We start from the raw sequence: 16,128 nt of genomic DNA on the forward strand, positions 1-16,128 counted from the left end.
CCTCATGAAGTTTCCAGGCCAGCGGAGGACACAAACAGGGAACAGATCAGTAAATGTCAAGTGATAGTGGTGATTAAGTTTAAAATGGGGGAAGATCACAGAATTTGCTGTATAATTAGGCTGGGAAATCAACTCAGTGGGGCAGTTTTGCAGAAAACATGCCATTTAAGTGGAGACATCCGGGGAGCAGGGGTGAGTGAGTCAGGGGGGGAGAGAGCATTCTAGGAGAGAAATTCTGGGAAGGTTCTGGCAGGAGAGATGTGGGAGTGCTGAGGGGAGCCCTGGGTGGCAGGAGAAGACAGAGCCCTGGGGAGACAGGCGGGGCAAGACCACTTATAAGACTGCAGGTGTGGTAAGGAGTTCACATTCCATACTGAATGCAAAAGGAAAGCAAGGAAAGCTTCTAAGTGGAGAAGCAACATGAGCCCCATTTACATTTTTTAAATGCACGGTTGAAAATGGGTTGAAACAGATCAACTGAGACCATGGAGAAGGGACTTATAGCACTTTTTAAGCAAAGGATGCAGGCAGTGGGGACTAGGATGGAGCAGTGGAGAAGGGAGAACTTGTTTACAGGAGTTGAGGTTATAAAGGAGATACTCATTATCTCTTTTAATCCCCACAATGGCCCTGTGAAGAAGGTGTTGTGACTCCATTTTAAAGATGGGAATACTGAGACTGCCGGCTCATGTCATGTGGATGAGAAGAGGCAGAACCATGTCTGAGACCCTGGTCACTTTCCAGCCTCAACTCCTCCAGGAAGCCCCCCCACACACACACACATATTTAGCTGTCCCTCCATGTCTTTCTTCTCCTATAGCTGGGGTAATCTGTTTTTTTTCCTTCCTTCCTTCCTTTTTTTCCTTCCTTCCTTCCCTTCCTCCCTCCCTCCTTTCTTTCTTTCTTTCTTTCTTTCTTTCTTTCTTTCTTTCTTTCTTTCTTTCTTTCTTTCTTTCTTTCTTTCTTTCTTTCTTTGTCTCTTTCTTTCTTTCTTTCTTTCTTTCTTTCTTTCTTTCTTTCTTTCTTTCTTTCTTTCTCTCTTTCTCTCTTTCTCTCTCTCTCCCTCCCTCCCTCCCTCACTCCCTCGCTCCCTCCCCCCCCTCTCTCTCTCTCTTTCTTTCTTTCTTTCTTTCTTTCTTTCTTTCTTTCTTTCTTTCTTTCTTTCTTTCTTTCTCTCTCTCTCTTTCTCTCTCCCTCCCTCCCTCCCTCGCTCCCTCCCCCTTCCTTCCTTTCTTTCTTTCTTTCTTTCTTTCTCTCTCTCTTTCTCTCTCTCTCTCTTTCTCTCTTTCTCTCTTTCTCTCTTTCTCTCTTTCTCTCTTTCTCTCTTTCTTTCTTTCTTTCTTTCTTTCTTTCTGACAGTCTTGCTATGTTGCCATGGCCTAGCTCACAGCAACCTCAAACTCCTGAGCTCAAGCAATCCTACTGCCCCAGCCGCCCGAGTAGCTGGGACTACGGCACGTGCCTCCACACCCGGTTATTTTTTTCTATTTTAAGTTGTCTGGCTAATTTCTTTTTATTTTCATTAGAGACGGGGGTCTTGCTCTTGCTCAGACTGGTCTCGAACTCCTGACCTCAAGCGATCCTCCCACCCCAGCCTCCCAGAGTGCTAGGATTTCAGGCGTGAGCCACCACACCCAGCCAAGCTGGGGTAATCTGAAACACTCAATAACTGGTTACACTTTGTCTTCTAAAGTATTGTAACATTTTCCCCCAATACTGTGTGCCCCAGTGCAGGGGCCCCGGGAAAACGTTAACTAGTGCTGACTGAGTTGCTCTTAAGCATCACTCTTAATCCTCTACTTAGAGCTACACAAGTCAGACTCAGAGATCAGCAGTGACTTGGCCAAGGTTACACAGGGCTGGGACTGGAAACCACTGTCCCTGTCACCTTCATATGACCCCAGAGACACAACTTCCATCTGAGAACTTCAAAGACGGTCAGTTGAATGCTTTGATCCAAGCCCACCTGCCCCTAGAGTTCGTAAGGACAGCTCAGATTCTATTTTTTAGATGGAACTGAAGGGGCTATAGGGAATTAATATGGAGTCCCAGATGCTATGAGGTGTCTGCTCTCAACTAGCACAGGGAGCACAGGGACCCGTCTTTCCTGGTAGTTTTATCTTTTTCTTTCCCCAGCCTTTACACTTTGTCACCTCCTCTATGCTGCACGCCCCTGGGCAGACCACGGGGAACTGCTGACGCACTGCATTTGCTAAAGAGCAGCTGGAACCATGCGACAGAGGAAAGGGGAGGGCTGACATGATGGGGGTCCAGGCTGACATGATGGACCCCCAGGGGGTCCAGGGGGTCCTGAGGGATGCAGGGAAGAAGAAAGCCATCGGCACAGCCAAAGGAGATGGCAGAGCCATTCTAGTGTCACAGTCAGACCCTGCCCCCCAAAAGAGCAACAGGGAAGGGGGCAGGCATTGGCATGGGAGAGGCAATTAGGATGCAAAGGGACACCCCAAATGCAAAGGGATTCTCACAAATGCACAGACTGTCCCATGGATGCTCAAGGGAGAAGGGACCTCAGAGATCAAATGTGACAAGCTCCCACCCTTCCACTCTCCCCCGTTTCAGATAAGAAAACTGAGGCCAGAATAAGAGCTGGGACTTGATTAAGACAAACAGCAAGTTGCACCTTAGTCAGCTCTGAGATCCCTCCCAACACAACACACACAGTAGGTCTGGTGGTCCTTGCTCAGCAGCTTAGCTCTCCTACAAATTCTTCCTTCTCTCCCTTTCTAACCTCCTCTTGAATGCTTTACAGATACCAAGTGATTTTAATCCTTAGAACAATTCCCCAGAGTTTTAATCTTACTATCCTCATTTTGCAGCTTAGGGAACTGACGCACAGAGATGTTAAGTAGCATGTATAACATGGCACCGCTAGTAAGTGGCGGGGCTGGGATTTGAACCCAAGCCACCCAGCACCAGAATCCATGCTCCAAAAGCCCTGCCCTGTTGCTCTTGCATCAAGGGCTCCCGGACCTCCCTTGGCTCACCTTCGTACCACGCATTTTTCCCATCAGGATAGTGAGAGCTGGAGGTACCCCGACTTCTGTACAAAGTATAAGAAAGAGCAAGAAAGAGCCACCACTCTTTTGTGGGGAACCACGGTACCTACAGAACTGGACACTGGGCTCTAAGTTCATTTGCCTGGAGTGGAGGCTTTGCTAGAACCAAATTCACTTTCTGCGCTCAACAAAAAAACCACAGCAGCTGCAGCAGCAACACCAACAACCTCAACGACATCAAATGCATTGTCAGGCATGCTCTCCCTGTGATCCTGCAGAAGGGGTAGGGTAATTTGTGCTCACGGAATCTAAACATGCAGTGCCTTCCCTGCTATCTCAGTTCCTGTGCTTGTTGCATCCTTTTTCCTTAGCATTTGTCATCATCTAATATATTTGTATTTTGATGTAAAATACAGTATAAGATCCATAAGGGTAGGAATTTAAAAATTGTTGCTTGGTTTATGCCCCCAGTGTTTAGAAGAGAGGAAGGCATGTAGTAGGTACTAAATGAATATTTATGGTATGTCTGGAAGGAAGGAGTGAGGAAGGAGGGAAGGAGGGAAGGAGGGAAGGAGGGAAGGAGGGAAGGAGGGAAGGAAGGAAGGAAGGAAGAAAGGAAGGAAGGAAGGAAGGAAGGAAGGAAGGAAGGAAGGAAGGAAGGAAGGAAGGAAGGAAGGAATGGAGGGAGGGAGGGAGGAAGGGAGGGAGGGAGGGAGGGAGGGAGGGAGGGAGGGAGGGAGGGAGGGGAGATTTGTCAGGAAAGAACTGGGGAGTAAAGCAGAGAATGAGAGAAAAGGGGGAAGAGGATGAGAAAATAAGAAGAGAGAGAAGAGAACAAAAGAAAAGGCAGGAAAGAAGAGAAGGAAGCGGTGATAAAGAAGGGAGGAAGGAAGAAAAGGAGGAGGAGAGAAGACGGCAAAAGAAATAGAAATTAAAGCGAACAAGTAAGCAAATAAACCCAAGATACTGAGGAGGAAAAGAAAAGATGTGATGGGAACCAGAGGAGGAGGGAGAGGGACGTGCCATTAGTGGGAACTAAGTGGAGAGGAGACACGAGGTAAGTAGTGTTGGCGTTCGGCTGGCAATAGGGCCAGGCAGGGAAGGGGCTGGTGTCCTCGCCACCCTGAAAACACAGCCCGGCTTTCTAGAATGCATAGTGGCACTGGGCCAATAGTTTCTCGCAAGTCCTGCGGCTTGCTTTTGCTTTTCTTTTTAGAGTTCAGCTCCAATTTATGGGAGCCATGCTCGGTGATGGATATTTTTCCAATTAGCTGCAAACAGCCCAGTCCTGCTAGGGGACCCACTGACTTCCCCAGCCCTAATTCTGGGAGGGAGAAGACAGGTCAAGAATCATCAACCCTTAACTTCTAAATCTGCAGTGCAGAAGATTGCAGAAAGCTGGGGACCACTTCTTGGCCTTGTGGCTAAGATCCAGTGGAGAAAGCTGAAGCTGAGAAGGAGGGAGAGGCAGACCCTGTTCATCTGATGGCTGCATGGGCTGCGGGCCCTTCCCAGGTGACGTGTCAGTGGAAACACTCCTCCTTGCACGGGCCTTGTCAGTGCAAGTGCCAGAGGCCGGGACACAGGGACTACAATGAGCAATGAAATGAACACACCAGGCATCATAATAAATTTTCTATGTAACGCAACCAAAATTCATCCCCAACCCCACGAGGCAATTACAAAATACATATTACAGATTATAAAACTGAGGCATAGGGAATGTAACTAACTTGCTTAAGAGCAAAAGGAGCTCAGAGAAGCTATGTGATCCGTGTTCTTGCTGCACACAGCACACATGGGTAGGATGCATGCAGGATGGTTTGTGAAAGGATTTCTCCCCTTCTCCCTGCCCCAGGCACTTCCTCAGTTCCCTTGTCTGCAGAGGTGGGAGGGCCACACATGTTGCCATGTGATCTGATGTTTGCCACAGGACCTTCTTTTCAGTGGCTGGTAAAACCCATGCATGGATCAGCCCTTAATCCCTGGCAGGGAATACACGTTTATAAGCCAGGGTCTCTTCCAAGAATGCAATCTGAAACTTGCCACTTTCCCATCCTTATGAAACACTCAGGGATGAGGAATTACATTCACAGGTGATTGCCTTAAACATGCTACCTTTTCCCTTCAGAATACATTGAATCATCACAGAATCATGGATCTTAGCTACAAGGTTTAGCTCTCTATGGAATCCTGCTTCAGTATTTTGATATCACCTTACATTGAGTGCTATTGTGTGAAACAATTGTGCCTCAATACTGATTTTTATCTGTTAAAGATACTATCTAGAAAGTCACACGGTGCCTTGTTTACAGGGACCCATTGGAGGATATTCTCTCTGGTTTCTATGTCAGGTAAGTAGAATTTCCTGAACAAATGCTCGGTTCCACCCCACAGACCCTCTACATTTTATTTCTGAGTGTGCCTCCCTTTACACTTTGGCTGCTGGGAATCTCTGATGTAACTTTCCAGTTCCTTCTAACAGCTCCGTAACACAGTATGGCATGGATTACCCCACGTCAGTCTTCCCTTATTCCTATTTTCCTTTCAATCTGATTAGCTATTTCAATTCCGGTTCTGAATTTTTTTTAAAGAAAACTACATGACCTAAAAAAAAGAAAAAAAAATCCCCCCAATTTTTTAAGGAATGAGACAGGGCAGAACGTAAATAAAAGATGAAGCAAGGAAAGGAAACAATGAAGGTCACTTGTCTGGCCAGGGCAGCCAAGGCAAGCTCTGTGTTTAACTGGATCAGGACCAGGTCAAAGAAGATTTAGGATTTGTCACTGAGCACAAAAAAACCTGATTCTCAGGCTTTCCCTCTGTGAACTCTGGTTCTGGAACCTTCCAAGGACTCCATTACCTTTGCTGCGGCGGCGACTTCGGTACTGCTCGGTGTAGAACGTCAGCTGCCTCTCGTCGTCCGCCTCCGAGCCCGACGTCCCCTTGGCTCTCCCAAAGCTGATCCCGCCTGTGAGGAAGCACAGTCCGTCAGCCAGCCTTGCAGGCCTCCCAAGCTTGGCAAATCCCTTAACCGTCCCCGAGGTCAGCGACCCCGTCCCCGGACTTCTCCCTGCAAATCCCCAGTGCCCCAGGAGTCAGCGTGATTAATGGAGGGAGTCCAGGCTCTGCAGGGAGGCGGATCCAGGGTCCAACCACAGCCGGGAAGCTTCTGGGCTGCGTGACCTTGAGGAGACACCGCACCTTTCTGAGCCCTTTGGATCTTTCTTTCCAAAGTAGGGACAATAACTATTAACCTTGTGAGGTTGCCTTGAAGATTAGAGGAAATATGCTATATGTAAAATACACGGTCCGTGGTGAGTACTAAATAATTGATAGCTATTGTTGCTTCGGGTGATGCGCCTACCTCTATAAAGACACTCCGGGCCACTTAATTTTGCACACGTTTCAGTCAAGGGCTTACTGTACGCCGGGCCCGGAGCAGGACAGGGGAAATGCAGAGGCATGCACGACCCGGTCCTTGCCAGGCATGAGCTAGTGAGAGAGACAAGCGGAATCCTAAGGAGCCTTCAACCTAATTCATGGCTTCTGTTTACCACTCAGTGAGCCGCCAGGAATATGGGGAGAGCAATTCATTTTAACACGGAGGACCTGGGAAGGTTTTATGGAGGAGTGAAGATTTAAGTCAGGGCTGGAAGGATAGATGGGGCTTCCGCGGCAGAGAAAGGACTTCCGGGAGAGGTGACAGCTTGGGCGCCTGCAGGATGGGAGTGCGAGTCGGAGCAACGTCAAGTCGAGTGCTGTCCGGGAAGGGTGTGCCGGAGCCGCACAGCGGAAGGCCCTGAGTGCCAAACTGAGGATCAGGGGATTTACTCTGGGTGTCTGGAAGGTTCTGGAGCAAGAGAGTGAGTTGACCAGCTGTGTGTACCAGGAAAGGCACTCCAGTGGGACCCAGGTCTCAGAATGGGTGCCAGTTGGGGAAGGTAGCCCTCGGGCTCAGTGAGCACCAGGTGGAAGGACCGGGGTGCTTGGGCCAGGGTTTGCAGAGCGAGGCTGGGGAGGAGAAGGGGCCAGGGGGCTTCAGGGACACTCAGAAGACCACAGAGGGAACAGAGCAATGCATGCATATATGTTGTGAACAGTCACTTGCAAAAACAATCAAGAAAAAAGACTAAGAGGCATCATGTCAGAATACTAATCATTGTTAATTCTGGAGAGAAATATAGGTAATTTTGATTTTTTTTTTCTTTTCCCATCCTTTAATTGTTAAAAAATAAAAAAAGGACAGGAGAACAAAAGAGAGGGATTGAATGCTTGGTAAACTTTTCACCCTAGAGTGGAAGTAACTAGGCGAGAGCTTCTGAGCATGTTGGGAGTGAGGTGGGTGAGCAGAGAAGAAAAAGGACTTAGGTTTTGAAAGCTGTTTAGCGGATGGGGCCTCAGACATCTGTCTACATGAATAGCCCATCTCTAGGAGCGGATGCAAGAATCTGACGAAAGTGGTCGTCCTGGATGGAGAATTAAGTGGCTGCAAGATGGAGACAGAGGGAGGCTACTTTTCCCTATAAACCCTTTGTATCCTTTCAATCAAGCACCATGCAAACCTATTACCTATTCAAAAATTCCAACTGAGGGAAAGAAAAACACACATTAGAAGAAAATGTTATTCAATTCACGGAAGGATTTACTATGTAATTTCCTCAGGTAGGGTATTTTAAGTGGCATTCAGTACACAGAAATTCCACTTGCAGATACTCTTTCTGCAATATGGTTATTGCACATTCACTCGTTTCAGCAACGCTGTTGAGCGATCTACTATGTACCTAGAAGATTTGTATCCATTATTGCAGACAATCCTCATCATGATACACTCGTAAGAGAGGTGTAATTAACAGACTAGATAATAGAGCAAAGACAGAAAGACATGCTTGGGTGAAGATACTTGCCTAAAAGCCAAACATTTGATGCTTAGAAGAGTTGAGATTCAAGGCTGGTCTGTCCAGTTCTCTAGTATACAAATTACTTTCCTTGAAACAACTCAAGAATGAACCTTGGGAAAGCAGATTGTCCTTTGAGTATCAAGGTGCCAAGTACTGTGTTTTGAGCTTTGCATACATCACCTCATTCCAAAGTCACTGTGCTCTTGGAGGGAGGAATGATCATGCCCACCTTGCACATGAGGCAATGAGGGTCAGAAAAGAAAGATGATTTTCTAAAAATGAGTGAATCTGGACTTCGAAACCAGGTGTGACTAATGCCCAAGCTCAAATTTCCAAGCATTTGTGATCCCGTCTCTTAGTTTAATGCTCTGCAAAATGGAAAGATTAATCCCTGCTCCCTCTGCCACCCTCCCTGAGACATCAGGTTGTAATGACTGGGAAAGTGCAAGGGACAACAACATCATCCCCAAATGCGTCACCAGGCATGGTCTGTCCCTGGGCCTTACTGCATACTCCCCTAAGCCCCAGCAACTGAAAGCACAGCCTGGAGACAGCAGAAGACTCCAGATTCTACCAGATGCAGTTCTCCATGTAAAGGCTCTGCTTTGAAATGGGGTTGGCAGGGGCCCCATGGAAATTCTGGAAGTGGCTGGAGAACAGAGGCCAGCAGGGCTTTTTAAATTGCCATTAAAACATTAAAATATTTTAGTGTAAAAAAAAAAAAAGAAAGAAAGAAGGAGGGAGGGAGGGAGAGAGAGAGGAAGGAAGGAAGAAAGGCAGGCAGGCAAGCAGGAAGGCAGGAAGCAAGGAAGGCAGGAAGGCAGGCAGACAGGAAGGCAGGAAGGCAGGCAGGAAGGCAGGAAGCAAGGAAGGCAGGAAGGCAGGAAGGCAGGAAGGCAGACAGGAAGGAAGGAAGGAAGGAAGGAAGGAAGGAAGGAAGGAAGGAAGGAAGGAAGGAAGGAAGGAAGGAAGGAAGGAAGGAAGGAAGGAAGGAAGGAAGGAAGGAAAGAAGGAAGGAAGGAAGGAAGGAAGGAAGGAAGGAAGGAAGGAAGGAAGGAAGGAAGGAAGGAAGGAAGGCAGGCAGGCAGGCAGGCAGGCAGGCAGGCAGGCAGGCAGGGAGGCAGGGAGGCAGGCAGGCAGGCAGGCAGGCAGGCAGGCAGGGAGGCAGGAAGGCAGGCAGGCAGGCAGGCAGGCAGGCAGGGAGGCAGGGAGGCAGGGAGGCAGGGAGGCAGGCAGGCAGGGAGGCAGGAAGGCAGGCAGGCAGGCAGGAAGGCAGGCAGGGAGGCAGGGAGGCAGGGAGGCAGGAAGGCAGGCAGGCAGGCAGGCAGGCAGGCAGGAAGGCAGGCAGGCAGGGAGGCAGGCAGGCAGGGAGGCAGGGAGGCAGGGAGGCAGGGAGCAGGAAGGCAGGCAGGCAGGCAGGCAGGCAGGCAGGCAGGCAGGCAGGAAAAATGGATAGGGGAGGGAGGGTGAGCATTTGTTCATCTACACATAATTCTTGGCCAAGGAGGAAATGAAGGCATCTGATAAAGGAGTTCCCTTATGTTCAGGAAGCATCTGTCACACTTCCTGCTGTGTTTAGAGCAGCAGAGCAAAAAGGAGGGCTCTACCCCTTCAGGAGTCCACCCCAGACCTTCCCACAGCCCCTTCCCTGCCACACTCAAACTGTGAAGCATTTCAGCTCCAGCCTCCCTCTCCACTTCCCTCCTTCCTCCATGTTATCTTCTCTCCTGTCCCAAACACTTGACCTGTTATGCCCCTACCACGGTGAACAAGTATGGAAGATGGGACTCAGACAGCACTCCCCCCTACTGTGGCAGGCTAGTGGGGGTGACATGAAAGCCACCAGGCAATTCTCATATAGCAAGAAAAGCTAACACTTGCATAGCACCATCTCTCTGCCAGGCACTTTTCTAAACTCTGCACATCTGTTGACTCATCTCATCCTTACAAGGACCCTAGGAGGTAAGTTACTACTTTTATTCCCATTTTAATGGATGAGGAAATGAAGGCAAGGGGAAATTAAGTGATTTGCCCAGGGTCACACAGCTTGTAAGTAGCAGAATCATAATTCAAATCCAGACAGTGGCTGGTAAGTCTATTCCCTCAGTCTCTGTGCTGGAGTGTAATAAAATATGATAAAATACTTCATTTAACATCCACAGCCATCCCTGTAAGGATGGCATCATGAGCCTTGTTTTACAGATGAATACTTGTGTCTCAGAGTATAAAGTTGCAAGTCAAGGAGCTGGGATTGGGATTGAAATGGGATCGGTCTACCTGCAACACCTGCCTCATTGCTAATGCAACCTGGGAAAGTGTGAGTGTGTGTATATATATATATATATATATGTGTGTGTGTGTGTGTGTGTGTGTGTGTGTGTGTGTGTGTGTGTGTGTATGTGTACAGAGGTAGAGGAGTGGTGGATGCTTGATGAGTTGACTGCTAAGGATCAGTAGGTCTGTTACTAGATCCTGATGCCTGGACACATTTTTCACTTCTCACTGCTCCTCCTCTGAGCTTCTGCAATGGAACTCTTATTGGAATTCTAATCAGGCTCAGCAAGATCCTAGTGACCCCTCCATCCTTCCACATGACCAAGCACACAGGGACCATGTCCCTGTAACCACCATGAAGGCCGCCCCTTCAGGGTAAGACTCCATTCTCACCGCTCTTATGACCCTCACCTCCCTCCTGTAAGTATTAAGGTACCATTTTCAGAGTGGAAACTGAGGCTCAAAGAGGATACCCCTAGACCAGTCTGTCCAGTAGAAATATAATACAAACCACACACACAATTTTAAGTCTTCTAGTAGCCACAGTAAAAAGGTAAAGATAGCTGGGCATGGTGGGTCATGCCTATAATCCTAGCCCTTTAGGAGGACTGCTTGAGGTCAGGAGTTTAAGACCAATCTGGACAACATAGTAAGACCCTGTCTACAAAAAATTTAAAAATTAGCCAGGTGTGGTGCAACTTGCCCGTAGTCCTGGCTACTGAGGAAGCTAAGGCAGGAGGATGGCTTGAGCCCAGGAGTTTGAGGCTGCAGTGGGCTAGGATTGTACCATCACACTCCAGCCTGGGCGACAGTGAGACCCTGTCTCTAAAATAAAAAAAAAAAAAATTAAAAAATGCTTCAAATAAATTTTCAGAATATATTGTATTTTGCCCAATATATTAAAAGTATTATCATGTTAACATGCAATTAAAATAAAATTATTGCTGCAATATTTTATGTATATTTTCATAATAAGACTTCAAAAGCCAGTGTGTATTTCATGCTTACAGCACATCTCAATACAGATAAGCCACATTTCATGTACCCACCATATTGGAGGGCACAGTTCCAGAGGCATTTGCAGACCACACATATTACTGAGCATAATTAAGGGTCAGGGTCTGAGTACAAGAGAGAGATAAATAAGCCACAGGCTCTACTAAGATGTTAAATCTTTTTTCCTAAATGTGACTTGGATAAAAATATGGTATAGCTGGGATTCCATTAAGCAGCAATAGCCGTGGTCCCTGCCTTCAAGGCACGTAGAGTCTAGTTAGTTTCTATGTCGGTTTAATCCATAAGCCAAGGGAAGTAATAAACTTCAGTAGAAAGAAATTAGGATATTGAAATCAGATGTGAGTTCCAATCCTATGTTTCACTGATTAGCTGTGTGGCCTTGGGCAAGGCACCTGACCTCTCTGAACTCATCATTAAAAGGGGGGAAATAACTCTCAGCTCACATGGTCATTATGAGGAAAATGATATGTTCTATGTAAGCATTTAGCACAAAAACCAAAGAAATAAAGAGAGAGGCACAGATTCTTCGTTTACGCAATGCTTGTCTGAGTTTAATAAAAGGAAAGGATGTGCTGCTCATCACCACCCCTCCACCCCCACCTGCTGTGACATCCTGGGGAGGTGGCAGCCACCCAAGGCATGTAGCCCCTGAGTGTCCATATAAACTGAAGGGGCCACAGACCAATTGCAGACTGACTTGGAGGTGATTCAGATGGCTGGAAAAGGGCTCCCTCTGTTAGCATTTTAATATAAAATTGGTGATTTAGTACAATAAATGTAGCCATTAATTACACAAGGTGGCTCGAGTATTTCTATTTAGGGGCTGAGAGGAAGTAAGAATGGCCAGAGACTGCCAAGAGGAGAGAAGAGGCTATCTATCTGCTGGAACCGGCTGCCACTCTGTCCTTGCTCCTTGGGCTTCTGGTTCTTCTGTCCCGGATGGTCTGAGCTAGAGCCACCGAGAGGGTGGGCCAAGTACCTACCATAGCATGGAGAGCACTGCTTTGGGCACTGCACATGGAACATCCCAACCACATCTCGCAAGGGGCCTCAGATGCAAGAGTTGGTCCCATTTTATGGACAGACAAATCAACATTCAATTCACAATCTCAACATTGCTTATCCAAAATCACACAAATTACAAATTGCAGGGCTCAAATTTAAACCTAGCTTTTGTGTGATCCAAAACCCCCTCTGTTCTCATAAAAATATACCCGATGCCATGAGTTGTTAGATAAATGCAAATCAAAGCCATAGATACCATGTCTCACCCACTAGGTTGGACATAGGCAAAACAATGGAAAATAACAGATGTTGGTGAGGATGTAGAGAAATTGGAACCCTCATATGTTGCTGGTAGGAGTGCAAAATGATGCCACCCCTGTGAAAAACAGTTTGATGGTTTGGGTTTCTTAAGTTAAACATGAATTACATGACCCAGGAATTCTACTCCTAGTCATACAGCCCCAAAGAATTGAAGATAGCATACTCCAACGAATATCTATGCATGAATGTTCATAGCAGCACTATTTGCAAAGCCAAAATGTGGGAATAGTCCATATGTCCATCAACTGATGAATGGACAAATGAAATGTCTTACATACAAATAGAACATGATTTGGCCATAAAAAGGAATGCTGATACTTGCTACAATGTGGATGAACCTCACAAACATTCTGCTGCGTGAAAGAAGCAAGACATAAAAAGGCACATATTGCATGATTCGATTCATATGAAACATCTAGAAGAGGTAAACAGAGGCAAAAGTAGACTCCTAGTGTCCAAGGCTGGGCAGAGGAAAGGGGGAATGAGGAGTGACTGATAATGAGTGTGGAGTGATGGAAATGTCCTGGAACTAGACAGAGGCGATGGTTGCACAACCTTGTGAATGCACTGAATGCCACTGAATTATATACTTTAAAAATGATGAATAGTTAATTTTATGTTATGAGTTATTCCTAAAAGCATCAAAAAAGAAATTCTCTGTTCTCCTTGTAACATTACAAGGCTAATGACAGAACTGTAGTATGGGGCATGTGAGAGAGAGAGGGAAAGGCAGAGTTGGGACACACTTTGAAAGCATTACAGAGCCACCTGGAAAGGGACCAAGAGCTCAGACTGCCTAAGCCCTAGCCAGGTGTTTGGGGATGCAGAGGGGGACCGTTCGGTCCATCCTGGACTCAGTGGCCAACTCAAATAATCACAATACTCACTCGTGGTTTATTCATTCATTGCACAATCATTTTACTAAGTGCCCACTCTGTACCAAACACTGTTCTAGGCACTGAAGGTAAAACAAATAAAAGGCAGTGAGTAAAACAAATAAAAATTCCTGGCTTCTTAGAGTTTACTTTCTGCTGGCGAAATATTTAAGGGATTATTGACTTGCCATTATAGGACTGAGCAAAGCCCTCTACATGAGGATTCTTGTGGCAATTTTGCTATTAAATAAACTAGAGATATTTGGAGGTACTCAGAGGATTCACCAAGATGACATAGATATTTGGTGGCATACTAAGGATTTGACCACAGGTTTGCTGTGGGGCTAAGCAAGGCATCCACACAACTTGCAAATCCCGTTATGGGGAGAGCTGGGGTAAGAGGATACATGGTCTTTCCTGGGCCTACGAGAGTTAACTCATTGCTCTTCTTTGCAAACCTACCTTCTCCGCTCAGGCTGCCCCATCCACAGATCCGCTCTGCCAGCCACGGGCAGGCCCAGCCCTCCACACTCGATCTCCCGCTCTTGCTATCATGATGGATGGTGGTGACATGTTAAATTATTCAGGCCCCATGTCTTCCTCAAGCTGGTGACAGCGATATTGCATTTTTAGATTGCCAAGAACTGCACCAGATAAAGAAATATGTGGCCTGGGAATGCAAAAACCCATCTGACCCCTAACTGTCCAGGGAATACAAATAGTGGCACTCATGGAAAGAGGACAGAAATGGCTAAAACTTCCCACACCCCCTAAACCACACAACTCGCAATTGCTCCGAGCTCTTGAGCTAAACCGCAGATGTTCTTATGCATTCACCTCTTGGAGATGTTTTGACCACAATTGCTACCTGTCATCAGGCACCTGCTATAGGCCAGGCGCAATGGTAGGCACTTTACATAGAGGTGACTACACTATTCCTTAAAATGTGGACACATGTGGTGTTCACCTTTGAGGTATACCTCCTTACCTGCAGTCTTACAGCCAAGTAAATAGCAGGACCTGGATTAAAACCCTGGTTTGTCCTATCCTCTAGGGAAAAAAAAATTCTGTAGTATTCTTGGGAATCATGTTGAATTTTTTAAAACTGATCATTATGGTGAAAAAATATTTATGGTAAAAACATAATTAAACATGATTGTTTATAATTTCAGGGAAAGGGAAATAACCAAGAAGTCCATTTATAGAAGACTGATTAAAAAATGATGATGCATCTCTAAAATAGACTTTCATGAGACCACTAAAAACAGTGACATAAATCAATACTATTGACATGTAAACCTCTCCATGCTATACTATGGAAGGAAAAAGTATTCAGAAAATACTACAAAAAGGGATTCCACTTGTGTAAACTTAACCCACTTGATTATACCCAGTATAAATTCCACTGTGTAATAAAAAATAAATATATTTTAATTTAAAAATAAAGAAAAAAAGTAAAAAGCCATTATGAAATATTCATGATCTAATGTTATGAATTAAGTTTTAAAAAGCATTTTGCAAAACTGTATGTACAAAATGATCCTATCATATTTTAAAAATGCACATACAATATGTAAATAAAAACATCTACAAGATCTTGAAAGAAATATATTAAGGTGCTAGAGTAGATATTCTCCGGGTGATTAAATTTGGGTTTTTTTTTTTTTTAATTTCTTATTATTGCTTCTCTGCATTTAAAAATTTTTCTCCAATGAACATCTAATACTTGCCAATTTTAAAAAAAGATGCTTAATAAATGTTATGTTTATTTATTTATTTTTGAGACAGGATCTCACTGTGTTGCCCAGGCTGGAGTCCAGTGGCGTGATCATAGCTCACTGCAACCTCCAACTTCTGGACTCCAGGGATCCTCCTGCCTCAGCCTCTCACCATGCACACCATCCTGCCTGGATAACTTTTAAAAAATTTTTTGTAGGGATGGGGGTCTTGCTATGTCACCTAGGCTGGTCTTGAACTCCTGGCCACAAGTGATCCTCCCACCTCAGCCTCCTATGCTTATTTTTTTTAAATAAACTATCTTTATTGCTGCAGTTTAGCCCATTCCTCACTTGACCGTATGGCCATCCCAGAGGAAGACTGTTTCATCACCCAAGAAGGGAGATATAGCAATTTGTCCCCATAGTTTGGCCCAAAGAACTACTTATGGGGAAAAAGCTCTCTAACCGAGCTTACCTCATTATTCATGAAAATAAAGCTTTGTCTTCTGAAATATCTCATTGTTCTCGGTAGGATGCCATATTTTCCCAAGGCCATAACAAAATCTCCCACACCACTTTCTCTTTTGCAATATGACCTTTGTCGCTCTCTCTTTGCAATGAGACCTTTCTCATTTCTCTTTTGCAAATGTGACCTTTGCCATCAAAGGTGAGGTCTCATTTCCCTGCCCTTCAATCTAGGGTGGCCTTGAGGATGTCTCTGTAATCTACAGAATGCAGAAGTGACTATACACTCTCCAGCGAAAATACTTAAAAAGCAATTCAGCTTTTGCCTGGCTTTCTTAAAATGCTGGGAAATCTGCCACCATGCTGTGAGATTCTTAGCCACATAGAGAGGCCATGTGTAAGTGGTCAGTCAACAGTCCTAGCTGTTCGCTGGGACATCCTGACCCATTCCAGGTGGCAAAAATGTTGGAGAAGAAGCTCCTAGTTGATTTCAACCCTCAGCCATCTGGGTTACCTACAGATGTTTAAGTTGTGA

The 16,128-nt window shown here is 45.8% G+C and overlaps 1 protein-coding gene across 3 annotated transcripts in view; it reads right to left on the reverse strand.

Moving 5' to 3' along the window:
* The window catches only part of ASTN2 (astrotactin 2), an 852,746-nt gene that overhangs the window by 552,756 nt on the left and 283,862 nt on the right, over positions 1–16,128 (reverse strand). For all 3 annotated transcript variants that reach the window (XM_012768786.3, XM_012768785.2, XM_012768780.2), the window contains one exon: positions 5,881–5,988. In XM_012768786.3, the coding sequence (XP_012624240.1) occupies positions 5,881–5,988 (108 nt within the window). The remainder of the gene's footprint in view (positions 1–5,880; positions 5,989–16,128) is intronic.

This window comes from Microcebus murinus, chromosome 12, assembly GCF_040939455.1.
Source record: "Microcebus murinus isolate Inina chromosome 12, M.murinus_Inina_mat1.0, whole genome shotgun sequence".
NCBI classification, from domain to species: domain Eukaryota; kingdom Metazoa; phylum Chordata; class Mammalia; order Primates; family Cheirogaleidae; genus Microcebus; species Microcebus murinus.